Genomic DNA, 27,345 nt, shown 5'->3' with positions numbered 1-27,345 from the left:
TTTTTTTTTTTTTTTTTTTTTTTTTTTTAATAAAATGAAAGCATCGAAAAATAAGTATAAAAAACTGAGTCACCTAAAATACATTCATTTTTTGCTTTTTTTTTTTTTTTTTATATCTTTACCATATTTTTTTTTTTTTATATAGTTAATCGTATAGTTAATGAAAATGTGGGAAGAATGGACTGATGAATATTTTATAAAAATTTTTTTTGATTGGAATATATTCATAAAATATTCAAAAGATAATGAATTTAAAGATTTAGAAGAAAATGTAAAAAATAACCTTATGAATTCGAAAAATTTTAATTTAAATGATGATGTTGATAAAGATACTGAAGATCATGTTTTATTAATACTTCGTTCTTTCATTAAAGAAAAAAAATATATTGATGTTTCTGAATACTTAGTTAATATTATTTTAAGATGGAATTATTATACTAGTTTAAGGAGTGAAAAAGAGTTAGATTTAAATTCTATAATAAATAGATTAAAAATAGATTTAGATATACATATATTACCCGATGTTTATAATGATTTTGAAGAATATTTTTACGCATATTTCCCCTTATTTTTAATAGAAACACAACAATTAATAAATAATAAGAAAGAAAATGAAGATGTGAAAGAATACGATGTAACCATAGTAAACGATATAAAAGAAATGTTTAACTTTGATTTCTATATCAATTTAGCATATGATAATTTAATTTATTCTAATATTTTTTATGGTGATCTAGTTTTATTAAGATTTATACCAAAGAAAACAGCAAAAATGGATTCAAATAATTTTTACTCTCCTGTATTTTCAAAAAAAAACACAGAAATTCTGTTAAATTCTTCACAAAATAATGATAATGACAATTTATCAGTTGATTCTTTCCCTTCATGTGATAATTCTCAGAAATCATTAAATTTTGAAGAAACAAATAATTTAAAAAATTTAACAATTTTTTATGATGAATATGAAAATAATAAAGAAAATTTCGTAAGTGTTGAAAAAAATATGGAAAAGAATGAAAAATTAAAAGAATATAATAGTTCTGATAAAACATATTACAGTGAATTAAAAAATGAAGATAATAAAAATGCTAATGAAGATAACTTCAATAAAGACGAAAAAATAAATAATAACGGATCCTATAATAATTTAGAGGAAGAAAAAAACGATGAAACTAATGATGATATATATATGATTAGAAAATATTGTGTACGTCATTTGTTAGGTTATGTAGTTTCAAAAAATAAAGAAAATATTAAAATTAAATTCAACTTAAATTATAAAAATTTTGACATTATTGATAAAGTAAGAAAGGACATAATTTATGAAATTTTCTGTAAAGGAAAGTTAAGTGAATACTTTATTCGTATATCAAAAGTAACTAGCTTAATGTCAACACTTAAATTATTTAATTGTTTATTTAATTTTAGAAATTCTTCCATATTAAATGAAATTATTGAAAACAAAGAAAGTAAAAATAGCTTTATCGTCAATTCAGAACAAACAAAAAAACGTAAAAAAAATGAAATAATTAATGAAGATAATGAAAAAATAGAAACATATAGTGATATAAATACAAATAAAGATAAAATTTTAAAAAATAATAATAATGAATTGCAAGATGTTCATTTAAATGGTGCATTAAACGAAGATTATTTAAAAGAAAAAATTAAACATTATTTAAAAAAATATTTATCGTTAATAGAAAATAATGGAGAAATTACTGTTAAAGATGATGAACATTATACTTTAATTGAAAATAATTTTGATGAGAATGATTTTAGTAAAGATGATTATAATGAAATTAGCGAAAATAATACAATACATGTAACAACAGGAAAAATAAGCCATAACAAAAATTTTCATGAATATGAAGGTTTTAAATATATACCAGTGTTGTTAAAAAAAAAATTTTTTAATATGTATAATAAATATCAACTGAGAGCTATAAATAATAGTATTATAAATGATGGTATAACGCTAATTCAAGGCCCACCAGGAACAGGAAAAACAACTACTATTTTAGGTATTATAAGTGCTTTAATTTTCTTTCAAGAAAATGAAATGGTTACAAAAGAATCACTTACAAACAAAAAGTTCTCTATTAATTTAGAGAATGAAAAAAAAAAGAAAAGCCCATATGTATGGCTTAATTATGACAAAAATGATGATTATTGTTATATTAATGAAAATTGCTTTGATGCAATGGAATATGAAGATTTTCATCATTTTCAAGAAAATGATGAAGATGAAAATAAAAATGTTTTTCAATTTAATAAAAACAAAAACAATAAAAATGAAAATAATTATGCATATGCCATACACCTCAGTATTATGAATGCATCAAATAGAACATCAAAATCCGATGAGGGATTAAGCATTAATACGAATGAAGAAGATATTTATAAAAATAATGAAAATAGAATTAAAAATGTAATAGGTTTAACAGAGTCATATTATAATTCTTATGTAAACAATGATTATTTGTCAAAAAAAACAGATTCTTTAGAAAAAAATGTAAATGAAAAATATGACTACTCTTACTACGTTAAAGATGCGAATATACAAATAAATCCAAAAGAAAATTTTGAAGAAAATAGTTTTAATGGGGAAATAAATAATGAAGAAAAGTTTATAAGAAAAAATATAAAATATAGAGCAATTGATCAAAAAGAAATAAACAAAGATAATAATGAAAAAATTATAAAAGACATGAAGGAACAAAAAATGAGTAAATTGAATTTAATAAAAAACAAGAAAATTTTGGTTTGTGCTCCATCTAATGCAGCTATAGATGAAATATTAAGAAGATTAATTACAGCAAATAGAGGAATATTAGATGAAAATGGAAATCCATTTAATCCTATCGTAACTAGAATAGGAGGGAATGTAAGTACAGATTTATTGGAATTCAGTTTAGAATTCAAAGAACAGCTATTATTATTATTAAACAAAAATGACGAAAACAAATTTATTAAAAGAAACCTTTTAAAAACATCTACTATTATTTGTTCCACCTTGTCTTCTAGTTCTAATGCTTCATTAATAAACTACATAGATTATTTTGATGCAATTATTATAGATGAAGCGTCACAATCTGTTGAATTAGATATACTAATTCCTTTGTCATTTTCATGCAAAAAAATTATATTAGTAGGAGATCCAAAACAATTATCAGCTACTGTTTTTTCGTTATTTGCAAAAAAATATAAATATTCTAGATCACTTTTTGAAAGGTTACAAAAAAAATATAAATTGAATAAATCAAAATATAATTTATTATCTATTCAATATAGAATGCATCCAGAAATTTCTCAGTTTCCCAAAAAATATTACTACAAAAATAAGATTACAGATGCATCTTATTTTCTATTTATACTACTTAAAGAAATAGAAATAAATAAATATATTAAAGAAATAAAAAATAAAGAAAGTGATTATATAAAAAATTTTTTATGTAATTTCGATTTATTTAACTTTATTGAAAACAAATTTGGTAACTTGCCTAAAAATTTTAATGATATAATTCTATGTAAAAAAAATCAAGGGTTAATTGACTGGTTTTTCATACCTTTGTTACAACATAGTGTATTTTACGATATATCATTTTCTAAACAAAAAAAAATTAAAAATTCATATATTAACATTGAAGAAAGTGAAGCCGTTTTACAATTTATTGAATTTTTAGATTATATTTTTACTTCAGAAAATATACATGAATGGTATAAAAGAATAGGTATCATAACTCCATATTCTACAGAAAAATATTTTCTAAAAAAGGAATTAAATGTTTTTTTTACAAAAAGAGGTTATAAAAATAATATTTCTAATTTTATTGATATAGGAACAGTTGATGGATTTCAAGGAACAGAAAAAGATATTATAATTTTTGTATGTGTGAGAACGAAAGGATTATTTAAAAAAAAAAAAAAAAAAAAAAATTCACTTGATGAAAATGAGGATTTATTAAATTCTAATTCAGAATCATCTGTAGATGAAATAGATGAGTCAAATTTATTTTTTTCTAATTACAAAAGATTAAATGTTGCTTTAACTAGAGCTCGATATAATTTATTTATTTTTGGCAACTGCAACTTTTTAAAAAATTGTGATTCGTGGTATAAAATTATTCAACATTATAAAATAAATAATAAAATTATAAAAATAAAACATAAAAAGTTTCTTACACATATGAATATTTTATCAGATAATATTAATGAAGAGAATATATTTGATGATAAATTACAAATACTTAATAAAAAAATTGAAAATTCATTTTATAATAAAAATATTATTGATTATAATTTTTTACCAAATAATGAAAAAGAAAATCCTCCATTTGATATAAAGAATTTTCTTTTTTCTAATGAAGTAAGCCAATATAAAAGTGATATAGAAAATGAAATTAATGATAAAAATACTAATTATATTGAAACAAAAGCAAAAACAAATAAAGATCAAAATGAGATTGATATCATCAATTTTTTTAAAGAACTAGATATTGATAACTTTGAAACAATGAGTACATTAAATTATTCAACAAATGAGATTAAAGAAGAAGATGATAAAAATAATAAAGAATACAAAGTTTTATCTAAAGATGAAAGCGAATATAAAGAAAAAAAAAAAAGAGGAGAAAATGAAAAAGAGTACGAAGGTAAAGATGAAAACGAATTAAGTAAAAAGGATGTTGTTAAGAAAAAATCAGAACAAACAAAAGTTGTAAACGACGAAAAAGATAAAAATAGAGAAGAAAATATATTGGAAGAAAACAAAGACGAACAAATAAATGATTTCAATTTGGAAAAAAGAGTTGATACATCATATATATGTAATTCAGAAAATAAAGAGGATATAAAAGTTGAATTCAGTAAAGTACACATTAAGAAAGCATATAATCATCATAGTATCAATGGAAATGAGAATAAAATAAATGATCCTTCATATGAAGGTAAAATATATTTAAAAAATAAAAATTACTTTATTGACACACTTTATAATTATTGTAAAGCAAATAAGGAGTTATATATAGCAGTGACAAGTATTTTACCCAATTTTTGTAAAAATTTTCTATAACATCACAATTTTTAAAAATTAGATACTGCTTTAATTTGTTTTTATATATCTTTTTATTTATTTATTTATTTATTTATATTTTAATTATTTAAGATATTAATAAAATTATATTGTTCTTTTTATGTTTTTAATATTTCTTATTATTTTTTCATATTTCAAATAAATGTCTTTCATTATGAAAAAATCATTATATAACATTTTGAATTTATATTTTTCCTTTCTTTTTTTCTTTAACTTCAATATTTAAATTTTTTAATATCTATTTGTTTTTTATTTTATAAAAGTTTTTTTTTTAGAATATCCATTTTTATCAATTTTTTATTTGTTTTTTGTTAATTCTACTTATGCTATTATTCATATATATTTTAACATGAAGACTTTTCAACAAAAAACTTTAATTTTTATTAAAATAGAGACTATTATTATTTCTATTTTTTTTATTTTTTTTTTGTTATTTCATGTTATCATTACTGTTTTAATCATTATTGTAGTGAGTAATATTATATATAGTTTCGTTATTTAATGAAAAGTTATTATAAATATAAAAAATAAAATTTGAAAATAAAAAGAAAAAAAATAATAATAATAAAAGAAATAATAAAAAAAATCCTCACTCGTTACAACAACGAATAATACATTTTATGATTCTTTTAAGAATGATAATATATTTAAAGTGTAATGTGAACAATAAGATACCTTTTTATTTTTTAAATAAAAATTTTATAATATATTAATACATTTTATTATATAAAGAAAAAAAAAGATAAATAAAATATTAAATATATATACATAAATATTTTTTTTTTTTAAATTTAAAAAGGAAAATTATCTGGAAATTTAGTAGGCGTATCTGCATTTGGTTCAAGCCCAAAAGGTCCTATAGGATCGTAACGCAAATTTTTAGGATCAAAAAATCTGTTATTGGGCCCTACTAATAATCCATCTGGTTTTAAAATAGGAATTTGCTTTATATAATTTGGTAATATACTTTCCCTTATTACAGGATTTTTATCATCAAAATTATCATCGTTAAAATTTTTGATAAAATGAGAATCTTGTCTAATGTTGTTTTTAGGATTTGGTAACTCATTTACATTGAATTTATTAATAAGATTGGTACTTGCCACATTGCTATTATGATTAAATTTCATGTTTCCTAATATATGTGTTTGAAATATATTTTCTAATTTTTGTATTTTAATACTTTCTTCTATATTCTCTATGTTTATTTCATTATTATTTTTTATGTATTCATTTATTTTTATTGTAACAGAATGAATTGAAGAGGGTTCTGATATATTAATTACATGAAGAACTAATGAATTGTCTATTTTCGATATATTTAAAATATATCTATTATTATTTTCGTGATTCTTATATATAAAATTATAATTATTGGAGTTTTTTCTCCATTCTGGATCTATTAATATTCTACCAATAAAAACTTTTTCTTTATTATTATCAGCTATATATCTTATGTAACCTTCGGAAATTTTCATATTTTCATTTTCTATTATTAAGGATTTTTTTTTATCTTCCAATTCGTAAATAAAATTATGATCTAAAATACTACTGTGGAAAAATAAGATAAGTATCTCTTCCTTTTTCAAATTGTCATTAAATTTTATTAAATCTTTAAAAGTATTGTGAACTCTCATTTTCATTTATATTAAAATAAAATAAAATTAATTATAGTAAATATTTTAAAAAATTTAATAAACAAAATAATTACTAAAAATAAAGACAAGAATATATTCTACGAGTAAAATTAAACAAAAAAATGTTTTTTTTTTTTTTTTTTACTTACAGTAAACAGAAAAAAAAAATACAAATATTGTAAAAAAAACAAATGAAATTCTATATTTTATAACATTTTAAAGAAATAATTTTATGAAACTAGTATCATTAAATTAATGAATAAACTTCTTATAAAAGATGAAAAAAAATTATTTTATTTAAAAAAAATATGAAATTTATAATTATGTTATACAAAAACAATTCATACATAAAGGTTTACTAACGAAAATAGTGTTGCATAAATAAATATAAATCTTTATGTTTAAAATAAAAATATTTTTGAATATTTTTATAAAAATTCACAAAAAATGTAATTGAAAAAATTATAATTAGATAATATAGAAAAAAAAAAAAAAAAAAAATAGTATATTTTATTGTAAATATTATTCCCTTTTTTTTTTTTTTTTTTTTTAATATATCTTTTTAAAAACTTCGCACACATTAATTTTTAAATATAAATAATAATGGTATTCTTTACATTTTTTTTTTTTTTTTTTAAATAGATAAAATGTTTTATAATAAGTGAAATATATGTATATATATTTTTTTTTATAAGCTTACTTATTTAAATGAATAACATTTTTTTTTTTATGAAGAAATGTTATTTTTTTATTTTTCTTTCCTTTCATGTAGTTAAAAATTTTTTTTTTTTTTAAAAACGGATTATTTTTCAAAAGTTTTAATTTTTAATTTTTTTTTTTAAAAATATCTCTATAAAATTTTAATTTTTTTAATTAAAAATGTTAATATGAAAAATAGTTATTTAAAAATAAATTTGGGGGGAAAAAAAATATAAATAAAATAATAGTGATTCCCTAATTCATCTTAATGAAATATGTGTTCTAATGGTGTTTATCAATTAAAAAAAATTCTATTGAAATATAGTGAAACAGGTCATAGTAGTAGAAATGTTCGTTTTTTTTTAAGATTTATTTTACCTGACTACAAAGAAGAAAATAAACATTTAAATTTTGAAATACAACATGAACAATATGAAGAACCAAAAGCTATATTTGAGTATATAAATAATAGCAAATACGAAATATCACTAAAAGATATAAAATCTAAACATATTGTTGATATTATTAATTTATATAAAGATAGTGCTGGAAACACAGATTTTTTAAAACATGGAGGACCTAAAGTTTATTCAAATAGAAGAAGTATTCAAGTAACAAAAAAGAAATAAAAACTTAAATAGAAAGTATTTTTTAATATAGTTTTATAATTCTTTATTTTTTTTTTTTTTTTTTTGTCAAATATCATCTTTTTATTTTTACATTTTTTTTTATATAACTTTATTTTTTTTTTTTTTTTAGGGATTATGGTGTCCAAGTATATATAGTGAGCTAAATGCCATTTCCTATTTAAAAAAAAAAAAAAAAAACAACATTAAATTGCCAAAATATACAAGAGAAAGTTTAAATTTAAATTATGATGTCATAAAAGGAAATGGTAGATGGGGTAATGAAAATTTATTCCCAAAAGGTTTTGATCAAAGATATTTAAAAAACATTTTTTGTTTTCCTTTTAAAGATAGTATACCAAAAAAAAATGAACAAAATAACAGTTGTAACGTGTATGAACCACATATAAAATCCTTTTATAAATTTTACAAAAATTAAGATATATAAAAAAAAAAAAAAAGATTTTTTTTTTTTCTTAACATATAAAAAGACACTATATGACATATAAACTAATAACTTTTTTAATATTCAAAATAAATTTTATATTTTATTCTTCATCACACTGAATTTCTTCTGTTTTATAACTTTTTTCATTTTTTCTTTTTTCATCTATTAGTATATCTTCAATTATTTTTGGAAATATATTCATCTATAAAAAAAAAAAAAAAAAAAGGTAAATAAATATGTAAAAATAAAATAAAAAATAATTATTTCAATGAGAATATTTTTTAAATGGACAAATAAATGAAAATTGCAAATTATTCTAACCTCTAAATAAAATGAAGCAACTGTTGAAATAAGTTCAAAATTACATTTTATATTTTTTTTCTTTATTGTTTTTGCAAACAGGCTAAAAATGTTGGTATTTCTTAAATTCATTAATGTGAAATACTTTAAAATATAAACAATGTCAATTAAGTTAAAATTTTCATAGTTTTTCTCAATGTATTTGGAAATGTTGTTAACTAATTCATTGTGATAATAATTAAGATTTATTAGTCCCTTTATTAAGTATATAATATCGTCTTTATTGATGCTATTAATTTTTTTATTTATATGTTCAATTAAATATGAATCAAAATTATAATTATTAAGATTATTTTTTATGAACGAAAATATATAAAATAAGTAACTATTATTTTTAACATGAGTGCTAGATAAAAAATTATTTTTATAATTCTCTAATAAGATCTTCCATATATTTGAATTTACATGTGGAATTAATGAAAGAGATCTAGATAAATTAATAATTTCATAATGCTTATACATGTTTTGATTTACATATGTAATAATTAATTCAAAAATATCGCTCAATAATTTTTTATTAACAGGCATTTCAATTTTTGCTATTCCAAATAAAATATTTTTTAAGTCATTGTAATGTACTTCATTTAGAAAAAAAGTAAGATAATTATTAATTATATAAATAATGTCTTGATAATACTTTTTATTCTGAAATTTTTTTAATTTATTTTTTTTATCATTAGCATTATTAAAAACATTTTTTTCTTTTATCATTTTTTTAGATATATCATATAAATAAACAGTTTCCACAGGTGCAACATTAAGTTCATGCTCTACATTATAACTATTAATAATGTCATTATATAAATTCTTATCTATATTAATATTATATTTCAAATAGGTTCTTTGTTTCCCATAAGAATAAATGATGGATGGTAATAAATTTGAGTATTTGCAGGAATTATGAGAACTTATTTCTAAATTCAAATCATCTAAATCATCAGAATTATTATTTAAGTTATTCTCAATAGCATTTAGATTATTTTGAATATTATCATTATTAGCACTTAAATCATTTGTGTTTCTTTTAGTCTTTTTATAATTTATTACATTAGAAACATCTTCATTATCTAAATATTTCTGATTATTATTATTATTATTACTATTTAATTCAATTTTTTCATTATTGATAATATGCATATCTTCCTTTGAACTCTTTTTACTATTATTAATATTTTCACCAACAATTTCATTGTTCTCTTTTATTTTTTTATTTTTCACCAACTTTTCATACATAAGTGACCTTAACTTTAATCCTAATAAAGAAAAGTATTTTTCTGCTTTAATGTTAGCATTGCTAATACTCCACAATATTGAACCTATACATTGCTCATTTATAACAGAAAAATATGTTAAAGATTTATTTAATAAAATTTCAAATAAATTTAAATTCACGTTTTTATATTTACTGTGAGTATTCAAAATGATACATATATCTAAAATATTTAAATCATCAGAAATATTTAAAATTCTTTCATGAAGTAATTCATATATTTCATCATTGTTATAATTTAAATTTTTCATTCCTTTCAATATTAATGAGCAATCTCTTCCACTAAATTTATTTATCCATTTTTTTATTTCATTTTCAAAAAACAAAATCATATCTTTATTAATGTATTTTATTTTCCCCATACTATATATAATTAATGCCAATTCTTTGCAATCAATATCATATAATCTGTTAATAATTTGATTCCATATACTATTATAAAAGTTAAAATTATTATAATTTATAAAAGAATAATGATGTAAGATCATCACTATTTCACTTGTTCTCATGAATTTTATAAAAGGTAATATTTCATTTGTATACTTTAATAATTGATATTTGTCTATTCTAAAAATATTATGAAAATCTCTACACAAAGATGATAAATTAGATATTTCTATTTTTTTTAAACCTAATATCATTTTATAGTTAATTATAGAATTTTCTTTATTGGTTGTTTCAGATGTACAATAATGGAACCTTTGAAATTTTCCATTTTCTGCAAATTTTACTTTTTTTAAAATGCTTCTCATTTTTTTTAATTATAAAAAATTAAAAGTTCTTTTCAAAACATTTATAAAACATAGCTTTGTTGCATTCTATTAACTTTTTTTTTTTTAACATCATTTAATTTTTATATGAATTTATGAGAAAAATAATTAAGATAAATTATAAAAATTCTTCTATTATTACATAAGAAAGAAGAAAAAAAAATATAATTTTTTTTTTTTAATTAATAAAATGATTAAAAAGTTTAAAAATAACTCTACATCATTAAATATATAAAAAAAAAAAAAATTTTGAAAAACTTAAAATCATAAAAAATACAAATATATTGTATATATGTATAAAATAGTTTTAAGGTAAATTTTGTATTTTTAATTAAAAAATAAAAAATTTATATATATTTTAAAAAAACATTATATTAAAAGGTTACTAATTCTTGTTACTTTATTTAAACAACGTATCACTACAAATTTTTTTTTTCTTTTTTTTTTTTTTTGTATAAATATGGTATCTTCTAAAAAAAAAAAAAAAAAAAAAGGGAGGGAAATTATAAGAATAATTGTATTTTTTATGAACATTATAATTTACATTTTTTTACTGAAGTACATAAATAAATATACAACAGTTACGGTAAATTTTATGAAAAAAGTTTTAAATTACATTTGCAATTTTTCTATTTTACAAAATATAATACATATCATAATATTTAAGTATATATTTTAATACAATATTTTTATTTATAAAATAAAAAATACATATTTATTACAGAATATCCTTAAAATTATATATATTTTAATTAGACTAAATTTTTAATTTTTTACTTTTTTCAAAATGAAATAACTTTTTAGTTGTTAATTTTATTATATATATGTATATATACATGTATATTTTATTTATAGAAAATATTTGTTCATAATATTATTTGGTAATTTAAATTATGGAAAAAATGAATCTCCATATTTTAAAATTCATCTATTGAAATGTAAGTATTTGTTCAATGCACATTTTAAAACATTCATTCTTTATATTTTAAAATTCCTATTATTGAAATTTAAAATTATCCATTCTTTGATTACAAATGTTTATTTATTAATTTTATAACATTTAAAAAAAAAAAATTTTTTTTTTTCCTGTGTTGTTAAGTTAATACTTTTACAATTTATTTTAATGAAAAAGACAAAAATATATTAAAAAAAAAAAAAAAAAAAAATCAAAAAAAATCTGAAAATGTATTTTTTTTTTTTTTTTTTTTTTTGATTGCACAATAAAAATTATTACTCTAAATATTTTTTTAAATAAAATTTTTATAAAATTTCAATATCTAAATATAAATGATATGAACTTTTTTTTAATAATCGTGTGATATAAATATAAAGAATTAAAAATTCAAATTTTTATAATTTAATGTAAAAGATATAACTTACACAACGATTTAAGTATATTTATATATATGTGTATTTATTAATATATTTATAAATATGTACCAAAATAAAGATATAGATACATTTAAATTATAAATATGAATGAATTTATACCTTCATTAAATAAAAATTTTGATGAAAGAAAAACATTGAAAAATTCAGAAAATAATAAGTTTTTAAATACAAAAAAGGAAGTCTGTAAATCATTAAACAACACTATATGCAATAATTTGGTTTCTTTGAATAAATATGAGGACATATTTATTTCTAATGAGAACTCTAGTAGTATAGCTAATGTAGGTAAATATGATAATGATTTTCAAAATTTAAGAAAATCAAACAATATTATATCTGAATTAAAACTTAACAAAGATATATTGAATATAAATAAATATGAATTTGAAAACGAAGAGGTTTTTTCAAGTACAAATGATCTTGCAGAATCATTAGATAGTATTAATTTAACATACGATGATGCAGATGAAAAAGAAAAAAAAAATGATTTTAATAATAATGATGATAAACATAATTGTGAAGTTATAATAAGAATAAAACCTAGAAAAAATATAAAAATAAATGAAGATGAAATAAAAAATATAAGTTATCATGATGATAAAAATATAAAATATAATAACAACTGTATTTACATGCATAATACAAATTTTTTGTTTGATAGAGTATTTCCAGAAGAAACAAAACAAGAGGAAGTTTATTCTTATTTATCTAATAAATTTTTAAATAATTTATTTGAAGGATACAATTGCACTATATTTGCATATGGACAAACAGGATCAGGAAAAACATTCACTATGGGTTTTGATTACATGAACGAAATTTCTGATAATATTGGAATATTGCCTAGATTTTTAGATGATATGTATAAAATTATTGAAAAAAAAAAAAGGAACAACATAAATTTTGATGTATCATGTACATATATAGAAATTTATAATGAAGAAATAGTAGATTTAATTGATTTTGATGAAGTTAGTTATGATGTAAAATTAAATAAGAAAAATGGTAAAAATAAAAAAAAAAGTAAAATAAATAAAAATATATCTATCAGAGAAGACATTAATAAAAAAGAAATAATATTAATGGGAATAAAAAATGAAAAAGTTGAAAATGTACAAGATGTTTTTTCCATATTACATAAAGGGAATTTATATAGAACAACGGAAAAAACATTTATGAATGATAAATCAAGCAGATCTCATGCTATATTTACAATTAATTTAATTCAGAGAAAAAATATAATAGAAAAAAAAAAAAAAAAGGAAGAGAAAAATAATGAAATAAGCCTTAATAATAATGAAAAAAATGAAGACTATAATGATAATACTATGGATAATGTAAATAATGGAAATGATACTAATTATGAAAATGATAAAATTAATAAGGAAGAAATAATTTGCTCTAAATTTCATTTTGTTGATTTAGCTGGTAGTGAAAGAGCTAAAAGAACAGAAACACAAGGTAATAGATTAAAAGAGGCAATAAATATTAATTATGGCTTACTTTCATTAAGTAATGTTATTTATAGTTTATCTAACTATAAAAAGAATCAACATATTCCATATAGAAATTCTAAACTAACAAGAATTTTACAGGATTCTCTTGGAGGGAATAGTAAAACAGTTATGATTGCTTGTATAAGCATTGATCCGAAAGACTTTTATGAAACATTAAGCACAATTAAATATGCTTCAAGGACTAAAAAAATTAAAAATAATCCTATAATTAATTATGATGTCAATAGCTTAGTAATAAACGAATTAAGAAAGCAGTTATATAACCTAAATTTGGAGTTAAAAAAATATAAAGTAGGATCTAAAGATAAATCTAACGAATTAGAAATTAATGCTAAATTTAAAGAAATAATAGATCAAAATAATATGTTAATACAAAAGATTAAGAAATTACAAAAAAAAAGGAAAAAATTAATTTGTCTTATATTTTATTATTTGACATTATTAAAAAATGAAAATAAATTTTCTCATAATACAAATGAAAACTCTAATACTGTGATAAAACAAGATTTTTTTTTGAATTTTTCAAATAAAAAAGAAGATTGTTGTAATAAAAACTCTAATGAGGTTGAGGATTTTCATGACAAGAAAATTTATAATGAAGTTTCAAAAAGTACATCATTAAATATATGCAAATCCGAAATTTTTAATAATCATATGCATTGTGATGATTTAAAAAATAGTAACATTATTAATAAAGTGAATAATTATAATTTGAGTTGTGACTCTTTTTTTCTTAAAAATAGTCAATATATTTCTGATGATACAAATAAAAATGCCTTTATTGAATATTACAAGTTAATTCATGAAAAAAATAAAATTAATAATAGTAATAATAATTACAACAATAATGATAGCTTTATAACAATATGCAACTCTGATTTTAAAACAAGCGATTCTATTAGTAATAACTTATGTGATTTATATATTAATAAGAATAATAATGAAATAAATTTTGAAAAAAATAGTAAAAAAGAACATGATATTATTATAAATAATAATTCTTATGATATAAATAAGATAGAGAAAAGTGTTTATAATGAAAATATTTTTTTAAAAAATGAAATTAATGAAAGTAATAAAGAAAATATATATAAAAATAATAATCAAGAGAATAATAATAACAATGGTAATACATCGAATATAAATGATACACTGAATAAAATAGAAGAACCAAAAAATAATACCTTATGTAATGATTCGTTTAATAAAAATTATAAAATATGTGAATTATGTGAGAAAAAAAATACAATTGGAAATGAAGACTATAGCTCTGATTTTAATTCTTTTGAGAAAACTCATTTATTTGTAAATTTTGCAGAGGATAAAAAAAATGTGGAGAAAATATTCAGGCAGTATGAATTGAACCATTATAATGAAAAAAAATTGAAAGATTTAAATAAAAAATATAATATATTATTTGAGAAAAATAAATCTTATGAAAAAAAAATTGAGGAATTAAAAAAAGTGATTAAGAGAGTGAAAAAATATTCAAAGACAGAAGAAAAAAATAAAAAAAAAAAAAAAAAAATGAAGAAAAATGTTAGGGAAGATCATTATAATTCCAATTTGTTAAAAAAGTTACTTTTTCATCATATGAATGAAAATGATTTTTTTTTCAAATATAAAAGAAATTGTTTCAGTGATGTAGAGTTTGAAAGGGAAATAAAAAATAAAATGTTAACACATTTTATAAAAAAAAAAAGTTGTTCAGACACTGAAATTAGTAATAAAAATGATCAATTTTTTAGTTATATAAAAAATAATTGTTATAATAGTATTAAAAAAATGGATGTACTTTATAATTTGTATATTGATCATAAAAAAGGAAAATTTTTTTCATTGAATAAATATTGTAATAATATAACAGAAAACAATTATAAAGATGGTAGAAAAAATAGTCTAGAAAGTTTTTATAGTTCTGAAAATAATAGCTCATCCAAGTTTTTTTATTCAAATAATAACATTGATACTAACTACTTTGAAAATAAAGATAAAATCAGTGACTATGCAAAGAAGGGAAATACAAGAAAAAAAATAATGGAAGGAATGAAAGAGCATAATTATAATAAAAAAATTAAAAAAAAAAATTTAGATATAATAGAATATTTAGATAAAAATAAAATAAAAAATTATTTTATTAATGAACAACACACATTTGATAATTCCTCAAATGAAGATATAAATTACAGTAACAATTCCCCCAAATTCCTCAAGAATAAACTCTATAAATTACAAAAAATTATAAAGGAGGAGTTAAGTAAATTTAAAAAAGTTAATAAAGAAAAAGAAGAATATAACGCCAAAAATGAACTTTTAACAAATAACATAATGAACTTAAAAAAAAAACTACATTATCTACAAGTAAACAGCCAAACCGATAAAAACAGCAAAAAAATAGAAAATATGAAAAATGAAATATTAAAAATAACAAATGAAAAACAAAAAATTCAAAAAAAATTAAATGATAATGAACAAAAAATAAAACATTTAAAGGTAGATATTATGAAAATGAAAAATAATTTTTTAAAAACAAGTAAGATACTAAAAGAAGAACAAAGAAAACATAATAATATTATACGAAAAAAAGAAAATATTATAACAAAGTTACATGAAAGAGAAGAAATTTTTATAAATAAATTAAAAAAAAAAGAAGAAATAAATAAACAAGCATATTCTAAATTATTGAAGAGAAACCAAGAACTAAATGAAGAATTAAGAAAATTAAAAAAAAGAGGAACAAATAATAAATTGAAAAAAAAAAAAAAAAAAAAAGTAGAAAATTCTACTGATATTAATAAAGATAAAGAAATTCCTTCTTCCAAATATACTGATAAAAAAAAGTTATATAAAACTATTACATCTGATGAGATATACGACACTACTGATAGCAAAAATTATGAACTAAGAGATGATTTCATAATGTCTTCAAGTAGTATTTTATCTAATGGATTAAATGATTCATATTTAAATTCTAATTCATCTTTTTATAATTTAGATGACTTTTTTTCAGACTACTCTCCTTTTAAGTACAGTAAGGAAGAAAATTTGTATCAGTATAATTCTAAGAAGGATATAAAAGTTAAAAATTACTTAAAAGGATTTTTGAAAAAAAAAAAAAAATTGTCTTCAATAAAATTAAAGCTAGAAAAAGAAAAAGACATGAATAAATACATTAGAAAAGTTTTGCAAGCATTATATTTAAAAAAGAAAAATGAAAATGAGCATCTTAGTGAAAAAAATAGTTTTTCAGGGGGAACATCTGATAAAAAAATGAAGGAAATAAAAGATAATATAGAAATAAAAGAATGCAATAATTTAAATGAGAATCAAAACATTGACTTAGTTGAAAATAAAGAACATAATTTAAATAAAGATAATGAAGATTTAGTATTTATTAAAAGTTATGTAAATGAATTTCGTAATAAAGATATAGATAATTCTACATATATATATTCTAAAGAAAAAATTGATGACGATGTTTTATATTATGAAAATAAGTTAAGTCAATCCAATGAACTAATAAAAAAATTAAAAAAGCATTTTAACACAAAAAGGGAAGAAAGTATTTTACAAAAGAATGTAAAATACCTGCTTAAACAGTTATATTATAATTTTAAAAAAAGAAAAGAAAATGAGAAAAAGGTGAAATCTTTAAAAAAATTTATATATTCAGAAAATTTGTTCATATCGAAAATTTATAATAATTTCTTTTATCTTAGTAACACAATAAATAACTCAAATATATCAATTTATAATAATTATTTAAATAATATTGTTCACTTATATTCTAATGAAATAAATAATGTTCCTTCTAAATCGAAAAACTTAAATTTGTCAAATATTTATAATTCTAAAGAAAATAATACAATAGATGATATTCTATTGTTACATAATTATGAAAATTATAAAAAGGATTTTTCAAAAAATTTAAATGTTTCATTATTTGATAGCAAGAGGAGACATACATTTAGTAGTCCAAGAGAACTTGGTGAAAATTCTGAAAAAAATAGTAATACTATAAATTTAAAAAAGAGAAGTTATAAAAGTAGATTAATGGAGAATATTTATTTAGATCATTTTAATAAAAAAAGAATAATATTATCAAAAAATAGCAATTTTTTTGTTAATAATGATTATACAAAATATAATAAAAGATATTCTGACTGTTTAAATTTAAATAAAAATGTTAATAATTATTCTTATGTGAATAAAACGATGACTATTCTAAAGAGCTTAGATAATTTAAACAATTTTGAAAAGGTAAAGTATAAATCAAATTTAGGAAATGAAAATTTCAATTTAAACCCACTTGAAATTATAAATAATAAAAATAATAGAAATTTGTCAACTAGATATATCTGTGAAAACAAAGAAATTTTTGATAAAAAATTATTTTATAATGAAACAGAGGATAATATACTTTGTAATTATAATGTGAAAAGGAAAACAATAGACAATTGCTTTCTTTATATAAATAAAGACAATAACGAAAATTTTTATCATTATAATAATTTTTCAGATTGTAATAATGATAAAGAAAAAAAAAATGAAAAAAAAAAAGATTTCATAGAACAGGAATTAAAGAATAACTTATGCGATAAATATAATGAAGAATATTATGAAATTAATACAACAAATGATAAAAATTATTCATATAATAATATATATGACACACATAATACCTTGTCAAAAATTCCTTTAAATTCTACGGATAGCAATGATCTCTTAAAAGATAATAAAAATAACATAATATTTTCACATAATGAAAATAATTTCAATGACTTAAAAGTTATAAAAAACAACAGTTCAGATTCTATTTATTTAAATGGTAATTCATATATTTGCAAAAATAATATAAGAGATAATCATGAAATAAATAACACGTTAATAAAAAACTATATTAATAATGAAGAGTATTCTTTGAATAATATATTAGAAGACAATACATGTACTATTTCAGATATAAACAACAGCACAAAAAACACATTAATTCAAGAAAATATTTTGTCTGTAAATAATGACAATAGTAAAAGTAAAACAAAAATAAAAAAAAGTGTTTCATATGATAAGAATAAAGAACATCTGAATGATAATAAATTTGATTTTAGTATTGTTTCAAAAAAAACTAATATATGTGAAAATGAAAAAGATACAAATTTAAAAATAGCTCATAAATTAGATACCCATATTTTCGATGGAGTAAAAAATAAAGAACAGAGAAAGTGTCATGCAGAGTCACCAAATTCTGATAATAAAAAATACAGTGAACATAATAAAAATATTTCTAAAGAAAAAGATAAAAATTTAAATAACGTTTTAGATGAAGTCAATTTTATAAAAAAAGAAAACATAACAAATGAAGATACAAAGAATAAAAAGAAAGTATTTGATGAAATAGAAGAAATAAAAATTAATGAAAGAGAAAATTCAACAGATAGTGAAACAAATGTAGTAAAAAAAGAAAATATAAATAATTTTATTGCAAATAATTCTGAAGATAGAATACCTTCTAATTTAATAAATAAAACTTATTCTACACAATTAGGTGAAGATACAATATTAATTAAAGAAAAAAGTAATATTAATTATAATGAAGTAGTTGAAAACAATTTACTTTCTGGATTAAATAAAGTTGATATGAAAAAAAAAGAAAGTACATATGATAATAATATAAATTTTTCTAAAAATAAAATAAATGATTCACCGACAGTTGGATCATTAAATAATTTAAATATCATTGATAGTGAATTAGAAGGAAAAATCATTAATAATTCTGATAATATAGGTACATATGATAATTTAAGTTCCCAAAGAAATTATAAAACTATATGTATCAAAAATTGTCACAAATATGGAGTAAGTGGTTTATGTGTTAAAGAAATAAATAATAAAAAATTAAAATTCTTAAGTAGTTCAATAAATAATATAAAGTTGTGGGATGATAACAGATTTATATGGAATTATGATCATAATGTTTTAAAAAATGAAAAAAGTACTTTTATCAATAGTTTAATTATATCTTTTCAAAACAATTGTTTTTTCGCAGGTATTAACAGTTATGTACATTTGTTTGACATTAGAATGAATCCTAATTTTATACAAAAATATTATTATAGTGATAAAAATGATACTAGTTTATTAATTTCTTTGCTGAACAATAAATCCGATTATATTCCTCTAGTGTTAAGAAATAACAAATTACCAACTCCTTATAATTTTGAAAGTAAGTGTGATAGCAATCTCAATTCTTTCAGTAATAATGATGACACTAATAAAAACGAAGAGAATTTTAAAATAGGGAAAAGTTTGAATGAAAATAATTCCTTAGTAATAAATGAAAATCGTACTGATAATGAAAATTGTGTAAAAATAAAAAAGGAAAAAGAAGAAAAAAAATGTTATAACATTATCAATGAAATGTATATTGATGAAGACGTAAAAGATAAATTAAAAACATTAAAAGAAGTTGAGAAATTTCAATCAGAATATTGTATATGTGCATGTGGAAGTGAGAATTTTATAAAAGTGTTTGATATTAGAAAAAATGATGATAATATGTGGCTGGCAAAAGTACCAATAACAAATAAAATTGAATATATAACTCATATTCCGATAAAGAAAAATATAAAAAATATTATAAAAGATTCTAATATACTAAAAAACATAATAATAGCAAGTAGAGATAAAACTGTGAAAATATGGAAGAAGGGATGGGTATCTTTTTATCCTCCTTCATATGATTGGTGTACTTCTCTTTCTCATTTTGATGTTAATGATTTGATGAATAATAAATATCCCTTTAATTTTATTAATAAGTACAATGAAAATAAAGATGATTTGTTTAATTATGATTCTTTAATTGTATCTGGAAGTAGAGATTCTCATCTTCGTTTTTGGCTTTATTCTAATGATAATACAACAAATGAATTTAATAGATTTATGAAAATTATTAAAAATGCTCACTTAGTAGATATAACAAGTATATCTAAATATCAACATAACAACTTCATAACAACAGATAGGTATTTAATTTTTGTTTTTATTCTTTTTTTTTTTTTTTTTTTAAAATATACTTTTATTATCTATTTTTTTCATATTTAGGGATGGATATATACAAATATGGAATTGTAATTTATCATTTAATGAAGGAGAAAAATCATTACCAGACTTAGAATTTTATAAAAATCAATTGAGTTTAACTGTAAATAAAATAGGAAAAACTTTTAGGTATGATATACTCATTTATATATGTACATATATGTATTATATATATTTTTCTTTTAAATTACTCTAAATTCATTGATATATATATATATATATATATATATATTTTAATAACAAATATATTTGTATATATTTATATACATAATTTTTTTTTTTTTTAGACATTCATCAACTGCTATAAATAAAATTGTTTGCTATGAAAATAATTTTTTAACTGCATCTAGTGATGGATCAATTAAAATGTTTTGTGAAAAATAAAAGTAAATTTTTTTTTTTTTATCATTGTATATATTTTCATGGTACTTTACTACAAATAACCTCATTAATTTTCTTAACTTTTTTTTTTTTTTTTTTTTTTTTGTTATATTATTGCTTTATTGGGAAAATTAAATTTAAAATTTTATAATTTTAATTAATAGCTAATCATTAACATTTTTGTATATATATATATATATACTTTTCTTTTTTTGTATGACTATTCAAAATCTTGAATTTTATTCACAAGATTACATCACATATTTATATAAGAAGAAATCAAATTATGGACTTTATTTTTGTTTAAGCACAAAAAATATTATATAATTCATTCTTGTTAAAATAATATAATGAAGTTTTATGAAATATTAAACTTATTGAGAAATATAGTAAGAATTTTTAAACTTATGATTATCAATATCTTTCATAAAAATAGATCAAAAAAAAATTTACAAATATACAGTGTTACAGTTATGTTCAATAAACAAGAGGAATATAAAATTATTTAGAGATTATATAACTATAAAAATATTTTCTTTTCTTTTCTGTTAATAAATAATTTAAAAGATAAACATATTACGAAAGCTTCAATATTTATTTTAATAATTACCATTTTATAATTTAAATTTTTTTTTTTTTTAATTAAAATTATTTATTATGAATTATATTATACTTGATTAAAAAAAAAAAATAAAAAAAAAAATAATAATAATAAAAATAAAAATTAATATATGTCAATTATTATAGAAAAAGATTTACTTTTTATTTTTTTTAATTAATCAATTAAATGTTATGAAATATACTATTTTTTTTTTTTTTTTTATTTTAAAATATATCCCACAAGGATATATACTTTATAAATAAAAATATTACTAATTCATTAAAAACATTAACACAGGTGTTTAATATTCTTTTTTTTTTTTTTTAAATATTTTTATCTTTTATTTCATCGTTATTTATTTTTTTTTTTTGTAAACAGTATATATTTCTCATTTATAAAAAATATATTTTTCTTTTGAAATGCCAACATGAAGTATAAGAAAAGAAACATAAATTCAGTAATTGAAAATAATGTGGGTAATAAAAATTTAAAATTATACGAAAACATTAAAAATTTAATTAATTTATTGCATAAATATACATCCAATGATAATTTAGATGATATAAGTGACTTTTTAGCTAGTTCTTACAAAAATTTTTTAATTGATTCTATATATGAAGAAATAAATTATTGTCCAAAACATGAATTAAATCATTTAATTTGCATTTGTTTGGATATTATAAAAAACAATCACAAAGAATTTAAATACCAAAATATTTATTTTATATGCTTGAATACATTATTTATATTATTAAATAAATCTTCTGATAATACAAATTTTATTGAATTTCTGGTTTTTAAAATTTTCCTTGATTTAGTAAATCAAAATGAATGGACAGAATATAATCACATTAAAATATTTGCAAAATTAAATTATATAAATCTTTTTATAATATCAAATACTTTTGAAAAATATATTTCAAATGATGATTATTTATCTATATGTTCTTTTAAAAAAATCATAAATAACACTTATGTACAACGTTATATTGATGGAGAAGAAATTTTTATTAAAAATAGTAATATTTATAATAAAAATGAATTAAATAAAAATATTAAGGATGATAATGAAAAAATAGAAAAATATTTTAACTTTAATTTTTTAATAAAAAAACATAGATTAAGTAACCTTTTCTCTGAAACAAATCATAAGAATATAAACAGTATAAGTAATTATAAATATAACGAAAAAAGAACATATAAAAAAATAAAAATTTTTAATTATAAAGACAGTACAGAAAATAAAGTTTTTTATATTAATAAAAAATTTACCCCCACATCAAATATTTTAAGTGATAATTTAATATTAGAAATATATAGAACAATTATTAATTTAGTTGTAAGGTATGATTTGACCATTTATATTATTTATGAATGCGTAAATATAATTTTAAGCATGTGTAAATTATGCAATCAAGAATTAATTGTTCACGATTTTCTATTTGTTTATAAATTTTATATAAAAAATGATAAAAAATGTTCAGAAAGATTTATTATGTTTGTTATTCTTTTAATTGGAAAATGTCAAAATAAATATCAAAAAAGTTTATTTTTGAAATTAATAAAATCTTTTAATTCCTTTTTATATCTTCTTAATACAAAAAATTCAGATTTATGTATGTTTACTAAAGAAGCTTTACTAACTTTAAAATTTTTAAAATTTGAATTTAATAATGAAGAAGCATTATCAGAAGAAAAAAGTGCGCATATTATAAAAGTAAATAAGAAATTAAATTTAGAGAATGAATTTATTAGAATAATGAATTTAGTTTTATTCCATTTAAATTTTATATATGATATTAGCAAAAAAAAAAAATTAGATAGAAAGATAATAGAGCTTCAGTACGACAATTTTTTTAAAAATTTAGGTGAAGATATACTCCTGAAAAGTTATATAAATGAAGAAATTAAAATAAAAAAAGAAAAATTATTTTTTAGTTGTGAAAATAGATTGAATAAAAATACATTAATTATAAATAATATAAGTGAAATAGAAAATATAGTAAAAACATTTGATTGCTTTTTCACATTTATTCATAACATTAAGTGGTATATATGCTTTATTTTTTTTTTCATAAATACATTAAATTCAATAGAAAAAATTAATGAAAAATTATCATTTAGATTATCGAAAGAATTCTTCTTTTTAATAAAAAATTTATTTATCCAAGCGACATACGTGTTTGAAATTATAGAAAAAAAAGAAGGAATAGCAAATGATGAAGACATAAATGTAATTATAGATTCTATCTATATTGAGAATGAAAAAAATTATAATAAAAGTAAAATATTATTATTATTTGAAGAAAAAAAAATTCAAAAAATGATTGAGAATATTAAAATTAAAAGTAAATTAAGAAATGTCAATTCAATATTCGTACTTCTAGAAGATTTATATTTTGTAATTATTAATTTTTTAATGCCCATAAAAAAAAAATGGGTCTTTTTTGATTCATCAAATTTCTATTTTTTTAAAAAACTCTTATTAAGAATATCTTATTTTTATTATAAAAATGTGAAATGTGAACAATTCATTCAAATATTTTTTTTTGAAAGTTTTTTTAGTAGAATAAAAAAAAAAATAAAATATGAATTATATAGAAGAAAAATTGATAGACACATTTTTCGAAATACATTATTGATTCAAAACCAAAACATTAAATGGATAGATATAAAATCAAGATATATATCATTAAAAGTTGCTGCTTATTTTACTTTTTGTTTAGATTTTTTAAAAACGGTTACCTTATTTGATGAGAAAAATAATGATATTTTAAAGAATAGTAAAAACAAAAAAAGAATTATAAACATATGTAAAGTACAACTCTTAAAGTATAAATTCTTTTTGTCATCAAAAACTTCAAATAACTGTTTTTCTTTATCTGTTGTCATTTTATATCATTTATACTTAAATATTTATAAAAATAAAAGAAATAAAAAATTATTAAATGATATTATTCTTTTATTATTTTTATGTACTAAGAAATCATTATATAATATTAAAAAGGAAAATGTAATATTTTATAATAATGACTTAGTAAAATCAAAAAAGTGTCATAAAAAAAAGAGAAGCATTAATACTTCATTAAGAGAAATCAATAATGTATGGGATAAAGAAAATAAAGGACATATTATTATTACGAAAAAATTTGAAAAACCTTTTGAAGAATATTATCTAAATAGTTCTTTACATATTTTTATAACATGCTTAAATACCATAACGAACATAATTAAATTAAACATTATAAATAATCAGATTCACTATAAAAATATAATAATTAAAAAATCTAAAATTAAAGAACAAAAAAAAAAGAAAAAGAAATATAAAAAAAATAAATCCAATATAACTTTAATAAATTACAAGTATATTAGAAATTTATGTAATTATATCTTAAAAAAAACACATAATGATTTTTTCTATAGTATTCGAAAATATATTTTAAGTTTTATACAACATTTTATTTCGCTTAACACTATTTTAATTTTAAAATATAAATTTAAAAATAGTTTGGATATTAAAAAGATTATTGATTTTTGTTTATATAATATTTTAACAGATTATGATTTGAACGTTTTTTCAATAATTTATTCTATTGCTTTTTCATTAAAAAAATATATATCTCTTTGTGCTACAAAAATTAAAAAATCCAATTATTATTTTACATTGTGCGATGATTTAATATTTCAAATTTTAGATCACTATTACACCTATGACTACACGTAAGCATATTTAAAAAATAAAATAAGAGTTTTAAATAATTAATAAAGTTTACATAATTTTTATTTAATATAAAATTAATATTATTTTATTTATTTTTTCATTATAATTATATTATTTTTTTTTTAATCTTTATGAACCATATTGCTTTGTTATATAATATTGTTATTTTATTTTTTAACTCTTTGATTTCATACATTGTATAAAATAATATACATTCTTCTTTATTTTCATTATTTTATATTATTAATTTTAATTACGTTAATTTTTTTTCTTTTATTGTAGTTCAACAAATTTATGGGAAGAATATATTTCTAAATTAGTAAGTTTTGATTCTTTAAAACATACAATGGTAGATTGTCCTGGAGAATAAATTAATAAAATATTTTAGTAAATATTTTTGTGATATATATATTTTTTTTTTTTTTTTTTTTTTTTTTTTGTTGTTGTTGTTTTAAGATCTACTTTAATTGAAGTTTATATATTTTTACGATATATGCTTCTTATTTTTTATTTGTACCATTTTATTTTTATATTAACTTTACAAATTATGTTCCAAAAGAAATGTTTTCATTTTTTGTTGTAATATAAATTTACATTTTTTGTATTTTTATATATTTTTTCCTTATTTAACAATAATTATTATCCTTTTAGATAAAATTATAGTTTTATCATTTTTAAAATATATCCAATTATTATTTCTACAACTTTTAATGTGTTAATTGAAATAATGAAATAAAATTTTTCTAAAATATTTTTTTAAAAATAATAATTTATATATTTTATAGAATTACAAAATTTTGCTGATTTTTATGATTAATTATTTTTACACTTTTTTAACATTCAGTTATTTTTATATTGAGGGTAATATGTTTTTGTTTTATTTTTAAAATTGCTTTTATATAAAATTATCTAATGAGATTAAAAAAACAATAAGTATAATAAAAATAACTTAGATACTCAGATATTTATACTTTATTTTGTTATTAATGTTTCGTTATTTATGTATTTCGTTAGAAAAAAGTTTGTAAGTTTTATTTATTTTTTATTTATGCACATATGTGCATAAAAATAAAAATATAAAAAATACTTATTTTCAGTGATTAATATAAAAGAATAAAGTTTTTTTTAACAAAAAAAAAATATAATAATATATTATATTACAAAATATTCCTATAAAAAATTTAAAATTCTTTTAGTATTTTACTATAGAATTTAAATTAATATTTTCAATTAAACACTTAAATAGAAAAAAAAAATTTTCTTGGAAAATATGTTTATTCCAAATATAACTTGAGAATTTTTTTTTTTTTTTTTTTTTTTTTTCCATCAATAAAAAGTATATGCACACACAGAATGCAAATAATATTTGATATTATTAAAGAAAAAAAAAAAAAGAAAAAAAACAACATAATAAAAATTTTGAACTATTTTGAAAATGTAAAAAATTTTTATAAATTATATAGGATTAATCTATCGGATACAATTTAACGTACACACGCTATTTTCTCCTCTTTTCGTTTATCAATAATTGATAGTTACATGCATAGTTAAACTATTTTTTTTTTTTTTTTTTTTTTTTTTATGTAAATTATTGTAAAAAATTAAAAAAAAAAATTCAGTAAAGAAATACGGAAACTAGAAAATTTTAAAAAATAAAAATGAAAAGTTATTTAATACATTATTTATAGTATATAGTGTGAAATATACATCGTTTAAAAAAATTAAAAAAA

General features: G+C 18.0%; 6 protein-coding genes across 6 annotated transcripts; 4 read left to right on the top strand and 2 right to left on the bottom strand.

The window, feature by feature from the left end:
• Positions 1-160: 160 nt before the first annotated feature.
• PGAL8A_00386500 (DNA2/NAM7 helicase, putative) lies at positions 161-5,074 on the top strand (the record flags this gene model as incomplete). Its single annotated transcript, XM_028670207.1, has 1 exon — positions 161-5,074. One exon carries the CDS (start codon positions 161-163, stop codon positions 5,072-5,074), a length of 4,914 nt encoding a protein of 1,637 aa, XP_028526982.1.
• Positions 5,075-5,886: 812 nt separating this feature from the next.
• Positions 5,887-6,738, bottom strand: PGAL8A_00386400 (conserved Plasmodium protein, unknown function; the record flags this gene model as incomplete). The annotated part of the gene is made up of 1 exon (XM_028670206.1): positions 5,887-6,738. The coding sequence occupies one exon, from the start codon at positions 6,736-6,738 to the stop codon at positions 5,887-5,889; it is 852 nt and encodes a 283-aa protein (XP_028526981.1).
• Positions 6,739-7,706: 968 nt separating this feature from the next.
• PGAL8A_00386300 (ribosomal protein L43, mitochondrial, putative) lies at positions 7,707-8,496 on the top strand (the record flags this gene model as incomplete). Its single annotated transcript, XM_028670205.1, has 2 exons — positions 7,707-8,042; positions 8,191-8,496. 2 exons carry the CDS (start codon positions 7,707-7,709, stop codon positions 8,494-8,496), a joined length of 642 nt encoding a protein of 213 aa, XP_028526980.1.
• Positions 8,497-8,605: 109 nt separating this feature from the next.
• Positions 8,606-10,887, bottom strand: PGAL8A_00386200 (conserved Plasmodium protein, unknown function; the record flags this gene model as incomplete). Its single annotated transcript, XM_028670204.1, has 2 exons — positions 8,606-8,707; positions 8,827-10,887. 2 exons carry the CDS (start codon positions 10,885-10,887, stop codon positions 8,606-8,608), a joined length of 2,163 nt encoding a protein of 720 aa, XP_028526979.1.
• A 1,493-nt stretch (positions 10,888-12,380) lies between these two features.
• On the top strand, positions 12,381-21,296 carry PGAL8A_00386100 (conserved Plasmodium protein, unknown function; the record flags this gene model as incomplete). Its single annotated transcript, XM_028670203.1, has 3 exons — positions 12,381-20,836; positions 20,916-21,041; positions 21,200-21,296. 3 exons carry the CDS (start codon positions 12,381-12,383, stop codon positions 21,294-21,296), a joined length of 8,679 nt encoding a protein of 2,892 aa, XP_028526978.1.
• Positions 21,297-22,321: 1,025 nt separating this feature from the next.
• PGAL8A_00386000 (conserved Plasmodium protein, unknown function) lies at positions 22,322-25,985 on the top strand (the record flags this gene model as incomplete). Its single annotated transcript, XM_028670202.1, has 2 exons — positions 22,322-25,614; positions 25,898-25,985. The coding sequence occupies 2 exons, from the start codon at positions 22,322-22,324 to the stop codon at positions 25,983-25,985; spliced, it is 3,381 nt and encodes a 1,126-aa protein (XP_028526977.1).
• Positions 25,986-27,345: the final 1,360 nt, after the last annotated feature.

This window comes from Plasmodium gallinaceum, assembly GCF_900005855.1.
Source record: "Plasmodium gallinaceum strain 8A genome assembly, contig: PGAL8A_v1_108, whole genome shotgun sequence".
NCBI lineage: Eukaryota > Apicomplexa > Aconoidasida > Haemosporida > Plasmodiidae > Plasmodium > Plasmodium gallinaceum.
Note: the sequence above shows the minus strand (reverse complement) of the source record. Positions and strands in the feature narration are given on the sequence as shown.